Source organism: Trachypithecus francoisi, unplaced genomic scaffold (genome assembly GCF_009764315.1).
Source record: "Trachypithecus francoisi isolate TF-2019V2 unplaced genomic scaffold, Tfra_2.0 Lachesis_group17, whole genome shotgun sequence".
Lineage (NCBI taxonomy): Eukaryota > Metazoa > Chordata > Mammalia > Primates > Cercopithecidae > Trachypithecus > Trachypithecus francoisi.
Window position 1 is genome coordinate 82,115,352 of NW_022681462.1, and position 23,742 is coordinate 82,139,093.

At 42.3% G+C, this 23,742-nt stretch overlaps 2 protein-coding genes across 5 annotated transcripts in view; one reads left to right on the forward strand and one right to left on the reverse strand.

Annotated features, from left to right (window-relative positions):
• Positions 1 to 313, reverse strand: part of HADHB (hydroxyacyl-CoA dehydrogenase trifunctional multienzyme complex subunit beta) — a 53,639-nt gene extending 53,326 nt beyond the window's left edge. Inside the window, exon 1 of one of the 4 annotated variants that reach the window (XM_033176333.1) lies at positions 184 to 313. The gene's annotated coding sequence lies outside the window, so the exon portion shown is untranslated. Of the gene's footprint in view, positions 1 to 31 lie in introns of all 4 variants that reach the window. The other 3 variants (XM_033176336.1, XM_033176334.1, XM_033176337.1) reach the window with 3 other exon arrangements.
• Positions 314 to 400: 87 nt separating this feature from the next.
• The window catches only part of HADHA (hydroxyacyl-CoA dehydrogenase trifunctional multienzyme complex subunit alpha), a 60,413-nt gene continuing 37,071 nt past the window's right edge, over positions 401 to 23,742 (forward strand). The window contains exons 1-7 of the mRNA XM_033176332.1: positions 401 to 643; positions 9,468 to 9,509; positions 9,607 to 9,677; positions 12,010 to 12,143; positions 15,005 to 15,143; positions 17,081 to 17,200; positions 19,142 to 19,244. Of these exons, the coding sequence (XP_033032223.1) occupies positions 577 to 643; positions 9,468 to 9,509; positions 9,607 to 9,677; positions 12,010 to 12,143; positions 15,005 to 15,143; positions 17,081 to 17,200; positions 19,142 to 19,244 (676 nt within the window). The 5' untranslated portion in view covers positions 401 to 576. The remainder of the gene's footprint in view (positions 644 to 9,467; positions 9,510 to 9,606; positions 9,678 to 12,009; positions 12,144 to 15,004; positions 15,144 to 17,080; positions 17,201 to 19,141; positions 19,245 to 23,742) is intronic.

A 23,742-nucleotide genomic window follows, 5' to 3' on the forward strand; every position in this document is an offset into this window, starting at 1 on the left:
CACTGTCCTCATTGCAGCTAGCACTGCCGACCTTGTCCGAGGAGGAGTTTCCTTCCGCTCCCTCAACTCCGACTCTCCCACGGAGGGGACGGGGCCGGGGACACCAGGGACACTTGCGGTGAAGGAAGTGGGATCTCGCCTTTGGGAAAGCCCGGGCGGAGAGCTGAGAGCTCGCTGTCTCACCTTGGCTGACGTCCGCGCGAACTCCTACTCAGAGAAAGGTTCAGGCCCTAGTGCCAAAGCTCTGCCGGACCAAGGGGCGGGTCCTGTCCCGAAAGGACCCCTCACCCCGCGGGCGGGCACGGCCTTTATTGCGGGCTGCCCTCCGACAGCCTGACTGGAAAACCAGGCACTCCGCCCCTCCTCTCCGGGCCCCCGTCCTTCCCCGAAGAAAGCGACCTTTCGGCCTCGTTAGCCAGGAGCGAGGGGCAGGGCTAAGGGGCCGGCGGCCACTCGGCGTCTAGGTTTTAGTCAGGCAGTGCGCCAGGCGCCTGGCCGCCAGGCTATGGGAGGAAAAGTCCTCCGCTTGGCCGCACCCGGTAGAAGCGCTCTTACTGCTGTCCTCTTCAGCTCAACATGGTGGCCTGCCGGGCTATTGGCATCCTCAGCCGCTTCTCTGCCTTCAGGATCCTCCGCTCCCGAGGTGAGGCCTGGCCGAGGGCATCCCAGACCTCCGGGCAGAACTCCTGCGGGACTGGGGTGGCCCCGGAGCCGCGTTTCCCTTTCGCTGTCGCCTGCCCCAGCCCAGAGACCCAGCCCTTTGTGGGGAATACTGCCCTGGGACCCCGTTTCCTGTGACCTTGTGAAGGGACTGTCACCCTCTCACGACTCCTGCTGCGATTTCAGGCTCCCTAACTCCCAAACTTTCTGAGTCTGGTGCCACTCGTTCTGTCACCTTTCCGCGGGTCTCCTGCGTCGCACTTCTGGGCTCACGCCCCTCATATTTTCTTGATCCGGAGTTCCAGGAGAATCGGGATCCATTCTGTCGCATCTTTGTGGCTCCACAGCACCTTGCCCCGCGACAAGAGCTATCTTAAAAACTTTGATGGGATTAATCAGCCTTGCAGATCACTGCCCCTCCTTGCTCGGTTTCCTCAAAACCATTTTTGTGCTTGCTACCCCATTCAAGTAGGGAGCTCAACTCCTGCAGTTTCAGTATGCCAGTGTGAACGTATAGTATTTTGAATTTCAACGGGAGGTTCTGCAACTTACTGGAAGACACACTTTAAAAATACACTAATACCTCTACCTTAAGGAATAAAATGTTAGATGGTTTTGAGAACGATTTCTAATCTGATGATTCCCAGTCAACCTCTATTAGCTAGTGTTTTTCCTTTTCAAACTGGCAGTGAAAGGGCTAAAGTGGGTGGTTGTAGGAAACCTTGCATTTTCCTTCCATCCCAAATCTGTAAAGTCAAATGTGAACGACGTTTTATTGCATGTTGTGCTTAATAATTTACTTAATTAGAAATTTTAACTTTTAATTTAATTTGTAATATGAATTACCTCTCCTCCTCCGGAACCGCTGAAGTAGTATGCTTTTTTTAGACACGTAGCTGCAATCTCTTTACTGTAAGAGGATTATTTGAATGATTATTTTTCTGCTCCCTTTTTTCAACTGCTGTTTTTAGTCTCCACAAAACTATCGCATATATTTGCCAATTATAACATAAGCACATTATAGAACTTTGAAATGCTGACAGGATTGAGGAAAGGGATGAAAAAAAACGGATCACCCATTGTCTTACTATTCATATGTTTACCTACAGTTAGCCTTCGGTTATATTTCCTTACAGGTTTGGTGGTTTTTTCCCCTATTTTCACAACACTTTTGAAAAGTCACATGTATAATTTTTATCTTACCCCCGTATTGGTTTGAAGGTATTTCTTACGGATCGGCAGCTGGTGTCACTTGGAAGTGGTAGCCAGGGCACGTGATTCTAGTCACTAACTAGCTGTGTGACTTTGGACAAATGCCTTAAACTAAATGTAGGCTTTATTTTCCTCATCTGCAAAATGAATGATTGAGACGATGGATTTCCTTTGCATGAGAAGTAGCATGACAGAGCAATTAAACACATTGTTTGGGCCGGGTGCGGTGGCTCACACCTGTAATCCCAGCACTTTGGGAGGCCGAGTCGGGCGAATCACCATGTCAGGAGATCCAGACCATCCTGGCCAACACGGTGAAACCCCGTCTCTACTAAAAATACAAAAAATTAGCTGGGCAAGGTGGTGGGCGCCTGTCGTCCCAGCTACTCGGGAGGCTGAACGGCGTGAGCCCGGGAGGCAGAGCTTGCAGTGAGCCGAGATCGGGCAACAGCACTCCAGCCTGGGCGACAGAGCGAGACCGCGTCTCAAAAAACAAACAAACCAAAAACGTTGTTTGGAGTCTGACTTCTGGGTTTGGACCTGGCTCTGCCTTTTACCCTCTGGTGACTTTGGGCAATTAATTTCTGTGTGTGTTTTCTCATTTGTAAAATGGGGAATAATACCACCTTGTGCGATGGAAAGGAGTTATTTTAGATATCAAGCAGTTTTTCATGGAGTAAGCACTCAGTAAATATTATTAACTACAGCCTGGAAGAAATACGGTTGTATATGTCTGAGAATTTTTTTTTTTTTTGAGACGGAGTCTCGCTCTGTCGCCCGGGCTGGAGTGCAATGGCGGATCTCAGCTCACTGCAAGCTCCGCCTCCCGGGTTTATGCCATTCTCCTGCCTCAGCCTCCCGAGTAGCTGGACTACAGGCGCCCGCCACCTCGCCGGCTAGTTTTTGTATTTTTTAGTAGAGACGGGGTTTCACTGTGTTAGCCAGGATGGTCTCGATCTCCTGACCTCGTGATCCGCCCGTCTCGGCCTCCCAAAGTGCTGGGATTACAGGCTTGAGCCACCGCGCCCGGCCATGTCTGAGAATTTTTAAAAGTAATTTTTACATCTTGTATGTGTAATAAAAAGCTACCAACCTAATTTTTCTGTTTTTCTGTATAGAAATATATAGACACATAAATATATATTTTGCATTGTGTTTTCACCAGTAAGAAAGTGTCACTCATTGTAGTTACTGGTCCGTTAATAGCAATTTATAAATTTTGAAAAAAGTCTGGAAAGTGAATTTAAAATGACCTGCACCCTTATATTACTATTTAGACTCAATAGATCCTTCACACTAAAAGTTTGTGCAAGGCTTTGCCAAACATTTAATGAGATTATGACGTTTGCTGACGGATGATAAAATTCTCTTGAAATGGGGCCAGGCGGGTGGCTCGTGCCTATAATCCCAGTATATTGGGAGGCTAAGGCAGGCAGATCACTTGAGGTCAGGAGATCGAGACAACCTGGCCCACATGGTGAAACCCCATCTCTACCAAAAAATACCAAAATTGGCCAGGCATGTTGGCACATGCCTGTAATCCCAGCTACTCGGGAAGCTGAGGTGGGAGAATCGCTTGAACCTGGGAGGTGGAGATTATAGTCAGCCAAGATCACGCCTGGGCGACAGAGTAAGACCATATCTCTCAAAAAAAAAAAAAAAAATTCTCTTGAAAGAGACTTGTAATTCTTGAAATTTTAAAGCATACTTTCTCTACAAGTGCTATAATTCTGAATGTGAATATCAAATGAAAATCACTTCTTGACCAAAATGTTGTCTAATTCCCCACTCCTATCCTAAATCTAAATTCCTAATTATGTAAGTAGTAAAATAATTTCACAGGAGATGAATTTAGAGGCAAATACCTCAATAGATGGTGTTTTTTTTTTTTTTAATTTTTATTTTATTTATTTATTTTTTTGAGACCGAGTCTCACTATGTCACCCAGCCTGGAGTGCAATGGTGCGAACTCAGCTCACTGCAACCTCCTGGGTTCAAGTGATTCTCATGTCTCAGCCTCCAGAGAAGCTGGGGTTACAGGTGCCTACCACTATGCCCAGCTGACTTTGTGTGTGTGTGTGTGTGTGTGTGTGTGTGTGTGTGTGTTTAGTAGAGACAGGGCTTCTCCGTGTTGGCCAGGCTGGTCTCTAACTCCCGACCTCAGGTGATCCACCCACCTCAGCCTCCCAAAGTGCTGGAATTACAGGTGTGAGCCACCCCGCCCAGCTGTAGATCGTGGGGTTTTTTTGTTTTTGTTTTTGTTTTTTTTTTTGAGATGGAGTCTCGCTGTCGCCCAGGCTGGAGTGCAGTGGCCGGATCTCAGCTCACTGCAAGCTCCGCCTCCCGGGTTCACGCTATTCTCCTGCCTCAGCCTCCGGAGTAGCTGGGACTACAGGCGCCCATCACCTCGCCCGGCTAGTTTTTTTGCATTTTTTAGTAGAGATGGGGTTTCACCGTGTTAGCCAGGATAGTCTCGATCTCCTGACCTCGTGATCCGCCCGTCTCGGCCTCCCAAAATGTTGGGATTACAGGCTTGAGCCACCGCGCCCGGCCAGATCGTGTATTTTTAAATTTGATTCTCACTTCCTTAAATCTCATCCCTTCTTCCAGCGTTGAATCTTGAGAAAAGCTGTTGATTGTTACAACCAAAGTAATGTGTTCAAATTTGAAATTTGTGTTAGCATAATCCAGCTCTCTCCGCTGACTGTAGTCTTATGAGGTTTTGTAGGTATTCTTGAGTTACATTACCGAGATGATTAAAAAGTGGGGCAAAGGTTTCTGTGTACTTTGCTGGCACAGTAGATGTAGGCTAAAGTTCACTCCGCTGCCATAGGGTAAGCTCTGCAATTAGGTAGTGAGTAAGGCTATATTCCAAAAGCAAATCTACTTTGTAATCTGACTTGATTTAGTTAACTCTGGCTTGAAATTATTTTCTAAGTATGTTTGTGTATGTACTGGTTTTCTGTTTGTTTTTTGTCTTGATCTTGGAGAGGTTTTGTGTATGAGTGTGTGGGCAGCATAGGTAGATTAGTGGACAGGAGTTAAAATGGTTTAAACTGTTGGCTAATGACCAGTAACCTGTCGTCTCAAATATTTGCTCTTTAAAACTGCAACCCAGTGGGGCACGTGGCACATGCTTGTAGTCCCAGCTACTCTGGAAGATTACTTGAGCCCAGGAATTCAAGACCAACCTGGGCAACATAGGGAGACCTCATCTCAAAGAAATAAGAAATTTTTTTGAAACATTGCAACCCATGCTCACTCTATTTCCTTTTTTTGCTTAGGTGCTTATTTTCTAACATATTTGTGTTTCTCGGTTTTTCCCTCCCAACCTGCATTCCCAATAAGTTCATTCCCACTCTAATCCACTTGACCCTGTTTTGCTAGAATTACCTATTCCCTGCCTCCCTTCCCACTGGAATTTCTACTTTGCAGGAAAGCTTTTTCTATGCCAGTCCTATTTTCACTTTTCTTTTATCTTCACTGAGTAGGAACTGATTCTTCCCAGATATCATATCCCCTGCTGACCTGGAATGTAAGCTCCACCAAGACATGGATTTTTGTCTTTTTTGTTCACCATGAGTGCCTTGCTGTACTTCAAATGCCTAGAACAATGAATGGCACATGGAGGTCACAATATATATTTTTTGTTGAATGAATAACAGATTATGCTGGAAGAGATTACAATGTGGTTGGCAAAACACCTGCTACAGATGCAGCAGTTAGAGGACAAAACAGTAAATAATAAAATAAAAATGCAGGCAAGGAAAGCAAAGATCACTGTAGACAGAATCCGAAGATGAGGTTTTGTGGAAAACATTGGAGTCATGATGCAAATATAAAGAAGGAAACGTTGTAAATATAGATGACACAGATTTCAAATGATGGAAAAGCAAAGCAGGAAACATATTATTAGTCAAGTAGAGGCACTGGAGATTGAGGAGATGGCTGGCTTCTCCTATCGTACAACACTGAAGTTCACTTGTAAGACACTTGTGGTGGCCACACAGCTAGTAAATAAACCTGATGGTTGAACACGAGTGCTTTGCCTTTGCACTAAGAGGGCTGGCTGGCTTGAATTGCTTAAAGAAGAAATGCAGGCAGAACCTGAAATCACCCCATTCTGCTTCTGGTGCTAACCACAGTTTTCTTTCTTTTCTTTTCTTTTCTGTCACCTTGCCTTTCCAACCAGTATAAAGCTGCTATATTTTGTGCCTTCTCTTCCCTTTCTATAAGGAACTGGGGGATAAAGAGAAAACATCGAGGCAGCAAGAGCCTTGGCTACCTATTGATGGTCCTCCCCTATTCCACTCCACCTTCACTGGGTTCTCCTGTCAGTAGTTCCCATGTGCCCATTTGTTTGCTGTGTACTTCAGCGTCACCTTTTTAAAAATACAGATTCTGAGGCCCAACTTCCTAAAAGTCTGATTCTGTTGGTCCTAGACTGGGACCCAGGAATTTTGAGTATATCTGGACCTCCCCGTTGATTCTGATGCCCAGCATATTTCTAGAATCACTTCTCAATAGTGCTGAGGGAATCCCAGTTCAGTTGGATATATTCTTGTATAGTCTTTTGGGCTCTACTTTGGCCATAAGTAGTTGGTCCCTGCCTCTTGAGTAGGCAGGCCATCCTCAACTTGAAAATGGGTATAGTTCTAAGGTTGGTTTCTAAGTCATGTAGAATGTGTTTTTGGTAGAAATGATATTTAAAATTTTATTTAGAATATCTACCAGGATATAAGATGACCAAAATGGTCTGATTTTACTGTTCATTGCCCTGAATTATCATTACAAGGTAGGGCAAAGTCTTAGACTCTTGTTTGACATCTCCCAAAGTCTGAACCAGATGAAGGAAAAGGATTTGGAGAATGAGAGAATAGGCACAGAGAAAGGCAAGTGATCACAAACTGATGGAAAGATAGAGCCACCAAAAGACTGCCAAGAATTTTAATTTTTTTTTTTTCTTTTGGAGTATAGTGGCTCAACCTCAGCTCCCTGCAACCTCCACCTCCTGGGTTCAAGCAGTTCTCCTGCCTCAGCCTCCTGAGTAGCTGGGATTACAAGCATGTGCCATCATGCCCAGCTAATTTTTGTATTTTTAGTAGAGAGAGGGTTTCACCGTGTTGGTCAGGCTGGTCTCGAACTTCTGACCTCAGGTGATTCATCACCTTGGTCTCCCAAAGTGCTAGGATTACAGGTGTGAGCCACCGCGCCTGGCCAAGAATTTTAACTTTTTTTTTTTCTTTTTGTTTTTTTGAGATGAAGTCCCGCCCTTTCTCTGAAGCTGGAGTGCAGTGGTGCGATCTAGGCTCACTGCAACCTCTGCCTCCCGGGTTCAAGCCATCCTCCCATCTCAGCCTCCTGAGTAGCTGGGATTACAGGCATGCACCACCACACCCAGCTAATTTTTGTATTTTTGGTAGAGACGGGATTTCACCGTGTTGGCCAGGCTAGTCTTGAACTCTTGACCTCAGGTGATCCACCCGCCTTGGTCTCCCAAAGTGCTGGGATTACAGGCATGAGCCACCACGCCCGGCCAAGAATTTTAACTTTTTTTTATAGCACTTCTAAATCAGGCAGGCACTCCCCTCACTCCTAAATTATATTTGTGGATTCCAAAGCCATATAGTCACTAATGTAGCCCAAATGCTGTATATTTTTATGAAAACCAAAAACAAAAAAGTTTTAGTATGAATAATTAAGAATTAAATGACTAATACCTGGCAAAAGCTAGTGTAATTAGAGGAGATGCATGAAGGAACCTTTGGATATTGTTAAAGCACTAGTTCTTTTTTAGATATTACTATAAGACTTAAGCCTTTTCCTGAATGCAAGTGTTTCCATGTGTATTGCTGCTAATCAATTAAGGGGTAGTTTGTTTTTGTTTTTAGAACCAAAGAAAGAGAAAACTTTTTCCTAAGATAACTGGGCAAGATTTGGAAGATGTGGGCAGGGAGAAGGAATAAGGAGTTAAAGAGGTGCATAGGAGAAATGTTTGAGGTGAACCATGACTGAAAGACAAGGGAAGAAAAAGGGTGTTTTGAAGAAGATTGGAAGTTGTAATTAAGGGATGTTGACCCTGGGCTGCCTCCATAACAGCTTGGTTATCACCTAGAGCAAGATGTTTGGATGAGAGCAGGACCGAGGCAAGCCTTTAATGGTGAAATAGAGGTAGAGTCATGTCCAAAACAAAGTTGGAGTGTTTGCCTAGAATTCCCCAATGTTCCTTACCTTCTATCTAGAGTCCAGATTGAAAGAACTTCCACTGGAGTTTCTCTTGTAGTGGTTTGTGCTCAAAAGGTCATATCATCAGGCCGGGCATGGTGGCTCAAGCCTGTAATCCCAGCACTTTGGGAGGCCGAGACGGGCGGAACACGAGGTCAGGAGATCGAGACCATCCTGGCTAACCTGGTGAAACACTGTCTCTACTAAAAAAATACAAAAAACTAGCCGGGCGAGGTGGTGGGCGCCTGTAGTCCCAGCTACTCGGGAGGCTGAGGCAGGAGAATGGCATAAACCTGGGAGGCGGAGCTTGCAGTGAGCTGAGATCTGGCCACTGCACTCCAGCCTGGGCGACCGAGTGAGACTCCATCTCAAAACAAAAAAAAAAAGGTCATATCATCATCATCATCTCATCATCATGCTGGAGAGCCTAAACTAGTGAAGTGATTAGGAAAGAGAGTAGCTGGTCTTGGTTATCCAAGGAGTAAGATTATTCTTGTGGCATTCAGTATAGACCTTTTCAATTAGAAATACTTAAAATAGCAAAGTGTGACATGAAGTGTTTCATTTATGGTAGCTACTGTTGCTATTTGATTTTACTTTTGATAATGCTACAAAGTCCATCTCTCCAAAAAAATGAAAGGGGATGTACCTGGAAAACATAGTTGGGATATATTTGGAATACATTAGGAGCTGACATTGTGTATTGCTTCGTAGGTTACTTATTGCTTGGTGTATTAGTTTCCTATTGCTGCTGTAACAAATTATTACAGAGTTAGAGTCTGAAATGATAAAAGTGTATTACAGTTACGAAGGTCAGAAGTCTGAAATGGGTTTCACTTGGGTAAAATCAAAGGTAATGGCAGGGTTATGTTCATTCCAGATGCTTTAGGGGAAAATCCGTTATCTTACTTTTTCCAGCTTCCAGAAGCTGCCTGAATTCTTTGGCTTGTTGCCTGCTTCAGCATGCGGCCAAGTCATTCTTACATTGCTATCTCTTTGGTTCTCTTTGTTTCCCTCTTCCCTTTTGTGATTACACTGGGCTCACCTGGATAATCCATGATAAACTTTCTTTATTAAGGCCAACTGATGAGCAACCTTAATCCCCCTTTGCCATGTAACCTAACATATTCACAGGTTTTGGGGATGTAGATCCCTTTGTGGGGGCCGGTCTTCCTCTTTTAGTATCCGAATAATCATCTGACCTAACAATTGAAATGGAAAAAATATGACAGTAGTCATATGGCCTAGAATACATTGTACAGATTTGGGGTTGTTGTTGTTGTTGTTATTGTAAATTACAGCTTTGTTATATATAAAAGGTACTACAGAAATTGTTTTGCAAACTAATTTTGAAATATCTTTTCTTATAGGTTATATATGCCGCAATTTTACAGGATCTTCTGCTTTGCTGAGTAAGTTTAATTTCTTTTTAATATGTATGCTTACATTGCTTTTTGGATTTATGTTGCAATAAATATGTTTACAAATAAATTTTTCTTTTCTTTTTAGCCAGAACCCATATTAACTATGGAGTCAAAGGGGATGTGGCAGTTGTTCGAATTAACTCTCCCAATTCAAAGGTATCTCATTTAATTTGCAGTTTTTTTCTACTAACCACATTATGAATCTAGTCCTGAATGGAAAAGATGTATCCCATATTTCCCCAAATCTACCAATCTGGCAGTAATCTTACGTGAATTTACAGTTTCGATAGTTATGTTAAACTTTGACAGGTTGCCAAGGAAGCCAGTTTTCTAAAGCAGAGGTCCTTGCGTAAGAATTCCTCTTGTTGACCTTAGGTGCCAGATTAACATCAAGGATTAGCAAGACTAGCCTTCTGGTTATAGTGTAGAATGAGGAGGTGACTTATTAGAGAAGAACTAGAGTACAAGCTTTGTTTATAAGACTCACAATTTGCCTACCCGTCTTAAATATGAGGTTGTTAATCCATTTTCTTCATTACCTGCCCGACGTAAGTCACTATTCATAGTAAGTTGACTGGGTGAAATGTGGATGCTTGACTCTTAAGCTTCCTGAGGGATCTGAATGACTCAATGCAATTCACATATTGGAAAGCAAATTCTGTTCAAATTGAAACTTCATTTGTTTTTGGCAGCTTTAACAAAGTGTGTAACAGTAATCCATTCTTTTGCCAAGAAAAGCTCTATTGTGAGAGTCCATGCTTTTCCCCCATCTAAATTTGGTGTATTCTAACTTTAAAAATCTTGTAGCCAGGCCGGGCTCTGTGGTTCACACCTACAATCCCGACACTGGATGGCCGAGGCAGGAGGATCGCTTCAGCCACACCTACAATCCCGACACTGGATGGCCGAGGCAGGAGGATCGCTTCAGCCCAGGAGTTTGAGACCACCCTGGGCAACACAGCAAGACCTTGTCTCTATAAAAAGTTGGGTGTGGTGATGTTCACCTGTAGCGTGAGCTACTCTGGAGGCTGAGGCGGAAAGATCACTTACGCCTAGGAATTCAAGGTTACAGGGAGCTATGATTGCACCATTGCACTCCAGCCTGGGCGACAGAGCAAGATCTTGTCTCTGTAAAAAACAACAACAAACTTGTAGCCAGAGGCTTAGATGTAATAAGACCTATATGGAGGTAGTTGACAACTATCACAAATTAAGGAAAGTAAGAGCCATTTCCATTTATTTATTTATTTATTTATTTATTTATTTATTTATTTTTGAGACAGAGTCTCACTCTGTCACCCAGGCTGGAGTGCAGGGGCCGGATCTCAGCTCACTGCAAGCTCCGCCTCCCGGGTTTATGCCATTCTCCTGCCTCAGCCTCCAGAGTAGCTGGGACTACAGGCGCACGCCACCTCGCCCAGCTAGTTTTTTGTATTTTTTAGTAGAGACAGGGTTTCACCGTGTTAGCCAGGATGGTCTTGATCTCCTGACCTCGTGATCCGCCCGTCTCGACCTCCCAGAGTACTGGGATTACAGGCGTGAGCCACCGCGCCCGGCCTCATTCCCCTTTATTAGAGTAAATTTTAGCACCCACTAACCGATGATTCAAGCTTAAGATATTTTTTCAGAATTTTCTTAGGTTGGACATTTTTCCTGAACACAAAAGTATTATATGTCAATGGTAGAAAATTTTTTGACTGTAAAAAATTATAAAGAAAATAATAACCATAATTCAAACCCAAAGATAACCACATTTTTTTCTTGCTTATCTTCCATGGGATAACCACATTTAATTCAGTTTCAATGAATAATGTTTACAAAGCTTAGATCATACTATACAGGTTTTTTTGAAGATAGGGTCTCATTCTTTTCCTAGGCTGGAGTGCAGTGGCTCAGTCACAGCTCAGTGCAGCTTCAGCCTCCCCAGGCTCAGGTGATCCTCCCACCTAAGCCTCCTGAGTAGCTGGGACTATAGGCGTGTGCTGCCAGGCTCAGCTAATTTTTGTATTTTCTGTAGAGGCAGGGTTCCATTATGTTGCCCAGGCTGGTCTCTATCTCCTGAGCTCAAGTAATCTGCCCACCTTGGCCTCCCAAAGTACAGGGATTATAGGGATGAGCCACCATGCCTGGCCTATATATCTTATTTGTATTTCATTTTTTTCTTAACATTATACAGATTTTTTCCATGCCAATAAATGTTTGTAGACCTATTTGTTTATAGCCTACAAATGATTCAAACTCTGAGGATGACCCTGAGTTCCTCCTTCAAGGAGACCTATTTTTAAAGGAAGGGGTGCTTATAGTGGGCCAAAGTTGCCTGAATAGAAGGCTAGTGACTTGCTGGGAAAATGGTATTTCTTATTCTCTTCTAACAGTATATTTCTACTGGATAAGTGTATTTCTTATAATCAAAGTAGCATTTGATGGTTGTATGTACATCCGGTGCTTCAAATTTAAACCCTTACCTGTATATATTTCCCTTTGGCAGGTAAATACACTAAGTAAAGAGCTGCATTCAGAGTTCACAGAAGTTATGAACGAAATCTGGGCTAGTGATCAAATCAGAAGTGCCGTCCTTATCTCATCAAAGCCAGGCTGCTTTATTGCTGGTGCTGATATCAAGTAAGTTTTAGGAAACTTGAAATCACCTTGTATCTTGGTTAATAGTGTGTTTCTTAGGCCTAATAATTTCTCCTTTTAAAAGACAGTAGAAGTGCTGGGCACAGTGACACAGGCCTGTAAAATTGAAAATGTACGTATCAGGCTGGGTGTGGTGGTTCTTGCCTGTAATCCCAGCACTTTGGGAGGCTGAGGCAGGCAGATCACATAAGGCCAAGAGCTCAAGACCAACCTGTCCAACATGGTGAAACCCTGTCTCCACTAAAAGTACAAAAATTAGGCATGGTGGCACACGCTTGTAATCTCAGCTACTCAGGAGGCTGTGGCACAAGAATCCCTTGAACGTGGGAGGCGGAGGTTGCAGTGAGCCGAGATCGCACCACTGCACTCCAGCCTGGGTGACAAAGTGAGACTGTCTTCAAAAAAAAAAAAAAAAAGTATATGTATATATGTACATATATATACACACACACGGACACACACATATATATACACACATATATACACACACACACATCACATGATCTAGAGAAATCTCCTTGTTTATAAGAACCAGTGTATAAGGATGTTTGGTCCGTATAGTGTAAAATAGTGAAGAATTTAAAACCAAATATCAGTCAGGAAAAAGGATAAGTAAAATGTGGACTATTCACACAGTAGAATACTACAAAACAGGTAAAAGGAATTAACTAGATCCACAATATGATGTTAGAACTCAAAAACATAAGGTTAAGTTAAAAGAAAAGCAAATTGCAGAATGTTTCATACAGTATATAGTTTCTATAAATGTTTTAAAACCAAACATGGGGCCGGGCGCGGTGGCTCAAGCCTGTAATCCCAGCACTTTGGGAGGCCGAGACGGGCGGATCACAAGGTCAGGAGATCGAGACCATCCTGGCGAACACAGTGAAACCCCGTCTCTACTAAAAATACAAAAAACTAGCCGGGCAAGGTGGCGGGCACCTGTAGTCCCAGCTACTCGGGAGGCTGAGGCAGGAGAATGGCGGGAACCCGGGAGGCGGAGCTTGCCGTGAGCTGAGATCTGGCCACTGCACTCCAGCCTGGGCGACAGAGCAAGACTCAGCCTCAAAAAAAAAAAAAAAAAAAAAAACCAAACATGGAATAATTCTTGATACTATTTATGGACACAGTCATAGTTGGTCTGGAAGGAGACGCTACAAACATGAAGATGGCTGCTTCGGGGAAATGAAGTGGGTGTAGGACTTGAAATTGTCAAAGGCGGCTTTACAGTTGCAGCTAGTATTTTCTTTTCCTCTGCTAAATGGTGGAATGTGTGCTTTCATTAACTTATTTACAATTGTTTATACTTACATAAAGAGGGGAAACAACAAGACATACTCATGTACCTAGCAGTAGCTACTTATATCCAGAGGAAAATACTTGTAGCTTCTTTGAGGCCAGCTGAGCAACTCTCAGTGTACAAAATTACAGAATATATTAGTTATCCTTGGTCAAAAGTACAAAATCCATATCCTAAATGTGTTCACAAAGTAGCAAATGAAACAAACTGAAAGTGAAGGACATTGAGTGGAACATCATTGCACCTGATCATTTTTATTTACTTATCTATTTTTGAGACGGAGTCTCCCTCTGCTGGCCAGGCTGGAGTACAGTGGTGCCATCTCGGCCCACTGCACCCTCTACCTCCCGGGTTCCAGTGATTCGCTTGCCTCAGCCTCCTGAGTAGCTGGGATTACAGGAATGCACCACCAAGCCCAGCTAATTTTTGTATTTTTAGTAGAGACTCAGTTTCACCATGTTGACCAGGCTGGTCTCGAACTCCTGACCTCAGGTGATCCACCTGCCTTGGCCTCCCAAAGTGCTGGGATTACAGGCATGAGCCACCATGCCTGGCCTACCTGGTCATTTTTAATCATTAAGGGGATCTGTTAAAATGTTTCAGATTTCTCTAAACAACTTGGAAGCTTTTCTTTTGCTATCATTTTTATTGCTGTTTAACTACCTGATAGTGAAATGTTTAATCTGATAGTGAACTAATTTACCAAAGATGATTTTCCCTTGTACCAAGCTTTGTCATTTAGTGATTTATTACAGAAGTAAAAACAAATTATACAACACCTTTATGTTTTCTGGATCCAGAAATTTTTTTTTGAGATGGAGTCTCGCTCTGTCGCCCAGGCTGGAGTGCTGTGGCGCGATCTCGGCTCACTGCATGCTCTGCCTCCTGGGTTCACCCCATTCTCCTGCCTCAGCCTCCCGGGTAGCTGAGACTACAGGCGCCCACCACTGCGCCCGGCTAATTTTTTGTGTTTTTAGTAGAGACAGGGTTTCACAGTGTTAGCCAGGATGGTCTCATGGATCCAGAAATTTAACACTCTATAGAGAGATGGTGTTGCTGCTATTGTGCTATTTGAAGCAAAATCATTCCTTTTTTTTTTTTTTGAGACAGAGTCTCGCTCTGTTGCCCAGGCTGGAGTGCAGTGGTGTGATCTCAGCTCACTGCAACCTCTGCCTCCCGGGTTCACGCCGTTCTCCTGCCTCAGCCTCCTGAGTAGCTGGGACTATAGGCGCCCACCACCACACCTGGCTAATTTTTTTTTTTTTTTGTATTTTTATTAGAGACAGGGTTTCACCGTGTTAGCCAGGATGGTCTCGATCTCCTGACCTTGTAATCCGCCCACCTCGGCCTCCCAAAGTGCTGGGATTACAGGCGTGAGTTACCATGCCCGGCCCTGCAAAATCATTCTTAACCTTCTGAGTATTTGAAGATTCATTACCAAATATTAATGCATGATAGGGTAAGTGTATAGTGAATAAGTAGTGAACCAAATAAGTTATAGTTTTATCTTTTTCTCTGTTCTCTACTTTTGTGGATAATGCAGCATGTTATCCGCTTGCAAGACCCTTCAAGAAGTAACACAGCTATCACAAGAAGCACAGAAAATATTAGAGAAACTTGAAAAGTCCCCAAAGCCTGTTGTGGCTGCCATCAATGGATCCTGCCTGGGAGGAGGACTTGAGGTATAGATATTCTAAAGTTATTGAGATACTGTCCAGCTCATTGGTGGCATTCATCAACTATAAACCCTTAGGCTACTGCTTTGCCTGGAAAAAGTTTCTGGAGGAGAATCAGCTTTGTTTTTTGTTTTGAGATGGAATTTTGTTCTTGTCTCCCAGGCTGGAGTGCAATGACACCATCTTAGCTCACTGCAACCTCTGCCTCCCGGCTTCAAACAATTTTCCTGCCTCAGCCTCCCCAGTAGCTGGGATTACAGGTGTGCATCACCATGACCAGCTAATTTTTGTATTTTTAGTAGAGATGGAGTTTCACCATGTTGGCCAGGCTGGTCTCAAACTCCTGACCTCAGGTGATCCACCTGCCTCGGCCTCCCAAAGTGCTGGGATTATAGGTGTGAGCCACCATGCCTGGCTAGCTTTGTTTTTAGTTATCAAACTTCTGGATAGGTTTTAATCCTTAATCCACATGACACAGAGCAAGTGGCACAGAGCAAGTAAATGAAGGTGTGATGTTTTCATTTGAACTGCATCTCTAATGTCCTTTTGAGTTGTAAAAATCTGGTTCAAGTTTGCAGGGCAAAGATTCAGAAGTGTGATCTATGCTCTTAAGCTACTTAAGTCTGGTTGAGACTCACAAAGCATAATATAAGTGCTTTGTCAGTAGTAAAGTTGGTAAATAATAGAAGACTTGAGAGAAGAGATGCTTACTAGACCCGAACATGTAGGAAAAAAAAGAAGGGGAAAAGAAAACATTCATTGAGCACTTTTCACATGCTGAACTCTGTGCCAGACACTTTCACATATGCAGTCATTTACCACATAACGTTTCAATGACCAATTGCATATACAACAGTGGTTCTATAAGACTATAACACTACATTTTTCTATACCTTTTCTGATAAGCATTTCTATAAAGAAATGCTTATCACTGTGCCACAGTTGCCTACAGTATTCAGTACAGTCACATGCTGTCCAGATTTGTAGCCCCTTAGGACAGGGGTCCCCAATCCCCAGGACATAGCCTGTTAGGAACTGGGCCCCACAGCAGGAGGTGAGCAGTGGGCGAGTGAACATTACCACCTGAGTTCTACCTCCTGTCATATCAACAGTGGCATTAGATTCTCATAAGAGCAGGAGCCTTGTTGTGAACTGCACATGAGAGGGATCCAGGTTACGCACTCCATCAGCCTCTAATGCCTGATGATTTGAAGTGGAACAGTTTCGTCCTGAAACCACTCCCTCCCACCCCACCCCCAGTTCTTAGAAAAAATTGTCTTCTGAGAAACCAGTCCCTGGTGTCAAAAAGGCTGGGTACCGCTGGGCTAGGAGCAACAGGCTATCCCATATAGCCTAGATGTGTAGCAGGCTCTGCCATTTGGGTTTGTGTAAGTACACTCTACGATGTTCACACAACAACAAAATTGCCTAATGACACGTTTCTCAGAACATATCCCCCTCGTTATGTGACACATGACTATATTAATTAAGAAAACCTGGGCCTGGCCCTAAACTATAAGCAGAATCTGATTAACTAGAATATGGAGGGCAAAACAATTCCACATATGGTATAGTGTGAGCAAAGGCAAAACAAAGCCAACTAGGACACCATAAGTAGACGTGCTTGATTGGAGAGTCCAGGGCTTTTTAACCTGGGGTCCATATAAAATTGTGTGTGCATTTTTCTCTTGAGAGCTTCTGTAGCTTTCAGTAGATTTTTCAGGAGATCTACAGCCCAAAAAGAGATTAGTAAATTAGAGGAAAAGTATGAAAAAAAGGCTAAAAAGGTACATTCTAGAAATTATTAAATGCCAGCCTAAGGAATTTCAGTTTTTTCTGTGAGCACATTCCTGCTTTATAAGTTATCTTTAGACCCTTATCAATCTCAAGTTGCTACTAAGTCACATTTTCTAACATTCTAATTTTCTTTAATTTGTTCAAAGCTTGCCATTTCATGCCAATACAGAATAGCAACAAAAGACAGAAAAACAGTATTAGGTGTCCCTGAAGTCTTGCTGGGGGCCTTACCAGGAGCAGGAGGCACACAACGGCTGCCCAAAATGGTGAGTCTAACATCCCCTTTGTGAACCTATATGCCCTCTTTAGATCTGTTTTCATATATAAAATGCATAATAGGGGCATTCATTGTAGAATTAAAAAACCAAATAAAATATGAGTGTACAGGATCAATGACAGACTTTTATTCCTGGTCTTATTTTTTCAATTCCACAGAAGTTTTTTTTCTTTTTTCTTTTTCTTTTTTTTTTTTTTGAGACAAAGTCTCGCTCTGTAGCTCAGGCTAGAGTGCAGTGGCGCGATCTCAGCTCACTGCAACCTTCTCCTCACGGGTTCAAGCAATTCTCCTGCCTCAGCCTCCCGAATAGCTGGAATTATAGGCGCGTGCCACTGCACCCAGCTAATTTTTAAGTAGAGACGGGGTTTCACCATGTTGGCCAGGCTGGTCTTGAACTCCCGACCTCAGGCAATCCTCCCACCTTGGCCTCCCAAAGTGCTGGGATTACAGACGTGAGCCACCACGCCTGGCCTAATTCCACAGAATTATTGATCAAGGTCCTCTGTTAGTCTCTGAGGAAGGATAAAGATAACTAAGATGCATGTCTTGCTTTTCTGGAGCTTATGGTTTAATTGGTTCCTTTTCCACATAGTACCATCTTAACAGTTTTTCAAAACCATGAGTCATATTAATATTTCATAATAAATATAAGAGACAGACCTTTTCCCTCATTATCTGATTTGGATGTTCTCATTGCTGTGTCCTATGGAACCAAAAGAAGCTCAGCAGGCTTTGAATTCCAAGGAGAAGGGAATGACAGTCAGACCTGGATGCTGCAGAGCAATCTTAATGTCAACTCAAGGGCCCACTGAACCTCTTAGCTTCTGGCACTCTAGATTCCTCAGTGAAAACAAGGCTCAACAGACATACTCTTTGCAGGGAAGTTGATCTCAATTGAGCACAAAAGAAAACAAGGTTTATGGTGGTAATTTTCTAATAATAATAATGTGCTTTCCTTCATAGGAATGTCAAAAGGATTTATTGAAAGAATGAATATGCATATATGTGTATCAAAAATATTTGTTGAGTTTCTTTCTTCTTTTTATTTTCTTAAACTATAGCTGGTATTTGAATGTTACTAGAAGCCATTCTTCTGGTATCCCATATAAGCAGCCCTAGCTGAGTTCTATTTTTGTTAAGCTTAAAATTCTTTTTAAAGACTTTGTCAAAACTATCAGGTTTCTCAGAGTCTTTGCTAGTTTCAATATGAGAATTTTATTTTATTTTATTTTATTTATTTATTTTATTTTTTAATTTATTTTATTTATTTTATTTTATTTTATTTATTTTATTTTATTTTATTTTTGGAACAGTCACTCTGTTGCTCAGGCTGGAGTGCGGTGACGTGATCTTGGCTCACTGCAACCTCCAACTCCTGGATTCAAGCAATTCTTGTGCCTCGGCCTCCCGAGTAGCTGGAATGACAGGTGTGCCCCACCATGCTCAGCTAATTTTTTGTATTTTTAGTAAAGATAGGGTTTCACCATGTCAGGCCAGGCTGGTCTTGAACTCCTGACCTCAGGTGATCCACCTGCCTTGGCCTCCCAAAGTGCTCGGATTACAGGTGTGAGCCACCCTGCCCGGCCAGAATTTTAAATATTTTATAAATGATAGGAAAGAAAACCCTCAGAATAACAGAAATGTACAATTTTAGGAAACATGAAATTCTTTACCTTATTAGTATAAGAATCCTATATATTGAATGAAGAGATAAAGACATTTTTGCTTCAGCTAGAGGTATCTAATCCCCAAAGTTACCCAAATGTATATCAGTATATGAAATATAACTTATCTATGCTATTGACAAATAGCGTAAACATATGGTTTGACTTTTTTCATTTTAATATTTGTTCATTTGATGATTTGTAAACTATATAATTATCACCCTGATTTTTTTCCCCCTATACTCTCATCCTTGCTTGCCTGTTAGGTGGGTGTGCCTGCTGCTTTGGACATGATGCTGACTGGTAGAAACATTCGTGCAGACAGAGCAAAGAAAATGGGACTGGTTGACCAATTAGTGGAACCCCTGGGTAAGTGTTAGCACATCTCAGAGTTGGGCCTTATAAAGTTACTTATTTTTTTAAAGAATTAACCTCTTGGGCCAGGCATGGTGGTTCACACCTGTAATCCCGGCACTTTGGGAGGCTGACGCAGGAAGACCATTTGAGGTCAGGAGTTTGAGACCAGCCTTGCCAACATGGTGAAACCCTATCTCCACTAAAAATGATTAGCCAGCTGTGGTGGCACAAACCTGTAGTCCCAGCTACTTGGGAGGCTGAGGCAGGAGGATCGCTTGAACCTGGTGGGGCTGAGGTTGCAGCGAGCCAAGATTGTGCCATTGCGCTCCAGCCTGGGCAACAGAGCCAGGCTCCCATCTCAAAAGAAAAAATGGTTAACCTCTTGAATATCACAGGAAGCACAGAGTGAAGCTCAAACTCTTAAGAAATCGGTCACTATTCTAAGGAAGGAAGTTTTCTAAAATAGCTAATACTAAATCATTTTCAACATCACCCTGATTTTTATTTTGGTTTATAATTAGAACATTAGGAGTACAGAATTCAGTCAAGTCATTATTTTTGATTCTTAAATTACCTGTATCATTATCCATGCATAACCTTCCTTCAGTTTCTTGTGTCTGTTTTAGTAAGATAATAAATGAAACAACCAACCTGAGAATATTAACAATAATTGACATCTACTGATGGGCTACTTCCTCCCATTCAGTTTCTTTGCCTCCCTTTATCCAAAGAAGACACTATTCTAATTTGTATGTTCATCACCCTCTTATATTTCTTGAAAATCAGCATTATTGAGATATTATTTACATAATAGTAAATGTATTAATTTTGTGTGTGTGTGTGTGCGTGTTGGGGTCTCACTCTGTTGCTCAGACTGGAGTATAGTGTGAATATAGCTTGTTGCAGCCTCAACTTTTTGGGCTCAAATGATCTTCCCACTTCTGCCTCCTGAGTAGCTGAGACCACAGGCATATGCTGCCACACCAGCTAATTTTTTATGTTTTGTAGAAACAAGATCTCACTCTGTTGTCCAGGCTAGTCTCAAACTCCTGGGCTCAGGCAATCCTCCTGCCTCAGCCACCCAAAGTGCCGAGATTACAGGTGTGAGCCACTGTGTCTGGTGAAATTGACCAATTTTTAATGTATAATTTGAGTTTTGAAAATGTATATAGCTATGTAAACACTGCCACAATCCAAAAATAGCCATGCATGGTGGCTCACACCTGTAATCATAGCACTTTGGGAGGCTGAGGTGGGAGAATTGCTTGAGGCCAGGAATTCGAGACCAGCCTGGACAACACAGCAAGATCCCATCTCTTAAAAAAGAATTTTTTAAAAATTAGCTGGGTATCATAGTGTACACCTGTAGTCCCAGCTAGTCAGGAGGCTGAGGCAGGAATATTGTTTGAGCCCAGAAGTTCAAGGCTGGGCCGGACACGGTGGCTCAAGCCTGTAATCCCAGCACTTTCGGAGGCCGAGACGGGCGGATCATGAGGTCAGGAGATAGAGACCATCTTGGCTAACATGGTGAAACCCCGTCTCTGCTAAAAAAATACAAACAACTAGCCGGGCGATGTGGCGGGCGCCTGTAGTCCCAGCTACTCGGGAGGCTGAGGCAGGAGAATGGCGTGAACCCGGGAGATGGAGCTTGTAGTGAGCTGAGATCCAGCCACTGTACTCCAGCCCGGGTGACAGAGTGAGACTCCGTCTCAAAAAAAAAAGAAGTTCAAGGCTGTAGTGAGCTATGATCGCTCCACTGTACTCCAGCCTGAGCAACAGAGTGAGATGCCATCTTTTAAAAAAAATGTTTTAAACATTTCTGGTATGTAGCTTGTTTTACTCTTCATTCACTTAGCATAATGCTTTTGAGATGCATCCATACTGTTGCATATATCAGCAGTTTGTTCCTTCTTATTGCTGTGTGTTACTCCATTGTAGAAATGTACCATAGTTTGTTTATCCGTTCACCAAATGATGAGCATTTGAGTTGTTTCTAATTTAGGGCTATTCTGAATAAAGCTGCTGTGAACATTCATCTTTAAGTCTTTATGTGGGCGTGACTGGGCATGGTAGCTCAAGCCTCTAATCCCAGCACTTTGGGAGGCTGAGGCAGGCTGATCGCCTGAGGTCAGGAATTCAACACCAGCCTGACCAACATGGCGAAACCCCGTCTCTACTTAAAATACAAAAATTAGCCGGGTGTAGTGGTGTGCATCTGTGGTCCCAGCTACTTGGGAGGCTAAGGTAGGAGAATCGCTTGAACCCAGGAGGTGGAGGTTGCAGTGAGCCAAGATTATACCACTGCACTACTGCACTCCAGCCTGGGTGACAGAGCGAGACTCTGTCTCAAAAAACAAAAAGTCTTTATGTGGACAAATGTTTCGTTTCTGTTGGGTAAATACTGAACAGTGGATTGACTAGTCCATATATTAGCTTTTGAAAAAAAAGTTTAGCCTGAGCAACATAACAAGACTCTGTCTCAACAAAATATAAAGTTTTAATTAGTTGGGTGTGGTGGCACATGCCTGTAGTCCTGGCTACTAGGGAAGCTGAGGCAGGAGGATTTCTTGAACCCAGGAGTTTGAGGTCACATTGAGCTATGATCAGGCCACTGCAGTCCAGCCTGGGTGACAGAGGGAAACCTTATCTCTGGGAAGAAAAAAAAAAAATTTTAGAGATGAGTCTTTGAGTCTTGCTATGTCACCCAGGTTGGCCTCAGACTCCTGGGCTCAAGCAGTCTTCCTGCCTCAGCCTCCCAAGAAGCTGGGATTATGAGGCATGTGCCACTAGCATGTGCTAGGTATGTGTTTGCTTTCCTGTCAGACTGTTTTCCCAAAGTGGTTATACTCTTTTGCATTCCCACTAGCAGTGTATGAGAGTTCTAGGTTCCAGCCACTTTGCATGGTCAATCTTTTTAATTTTAGACATTCTAACAGGAATGTAGTAACAATTCTTTTTTCTTTCTTTTTTTTTTTTTTTTTTTTTTGAGACACAGTCTCACTCTGTTGCCCAGGCTGGAGTGCAGTGGAATAATCTTGGCTCACTGCAACCTCCGCCTCTGATGTTCAAGCAATTCTCCTGCCTCAGCGTCCCAAGCGCTGGGACTATAGGCACCCACCACCATGTCCAACTAATTTTTGTATTTTTAGTAGAGATTGGGTTTTACCATGTTGTCAGGGCTGGTCTCAAACTCCTAACCTCAAGTTATCCACCCGCCTCAGCCTCCCAAAGTGCTGAGATTATAGGTGTGTGCCATGGTACCCAGCTGGAATGTAGTCGTATTTCCTTGTGGTTTTTATATTACCCTAATTACCAAATATATTGAATATCTGTATATCTTATAAAGAGGCATCTGTTCAAATTTTTTGCCCATTTTGTTGGACTGAGTTGTTTTTCCTATTACTGAGTTTTCAGAGTTCTTTATATATTAGGATACAAGTCCTTTATCAAATATATGATTTGCAAATATTTCCTCATAGTCTGTGGCTTATCTTTTCACTACATAAGAGCAGAAATTCTTAATTGTAATGAAGTCTGGTTTATCAAGTTTCTCTTTTATGGATCATGCTATTAGTGTGGTATCTAAAAAACATTTTTCTAACTCAAGATCACTAAGATTTTCCTGTATACTTTCTTCTAGAAATTTTCTAGTTTTAACTCTTACATTTTGGTTTGTGATCCATTTGGAGTATTTATGGATCATGCTATTAGTGTGGGATCTAAAAAGTTTTTTTCTAACTCAAGATCGCTAAGATGTTCCTGTATACTTTCTTCTAGAAATTTTCTAGTTTTAGCTCTTACATTTTGGTCTGTGATTCATTTCAAGTTTTATTGGAATTGCATTGAATCAGTATATAAATTTGGGGAGAATTGACAGCTTGAAAATATTGATTCATTTCATCCTTGAATATGGTAAAGTTCTCTGTTTATTTAGGTCTTTAAATTTCTCTCAGCAGTGTTTGGTACTTTTCAATGAATAGATCTTGAACACATTTTGTTAAATTTATGCCTAGGTATTTCATACTTTTAGGCTGTTTTGCTTTTTTAACTTTAATTTCTCACTATAATATAGAAATACAAAGATTTTTGGACATGGACCTTGTATCTTGTGGTTTAGCCAAATTCATTTACTAGTTCTAGTAGCCTTTTTTTTTTTTAATAGATTCCTGAGGATTTTCTACGTAGTTAATTATGTTGTCTATAAGTAAAGACAGTTTGGCTTCTTTCTTTCCAATATAGATGCCATTTATTTCTTTTTCTTGACTTATCACAATGTCTAAGACCTTTGTACAATATTGGATAGAAGTCATGAGAACAAATATTGTCAACCTGTTCCCAGTCTTAGGAGGAAAGCATTCAGTATTAAGTATGGTGTTAGTTGTAGGTTTTTCATATGTACTCTTTATCAGGTTTGCTAAGAATGAGTATTGAATTTTGTCATGCCTTTTCTCCATCTACTGAGGTAATTGTGGGGTTTTTTTCTTTTTTAGTCTATTAATAATGTCAGTCA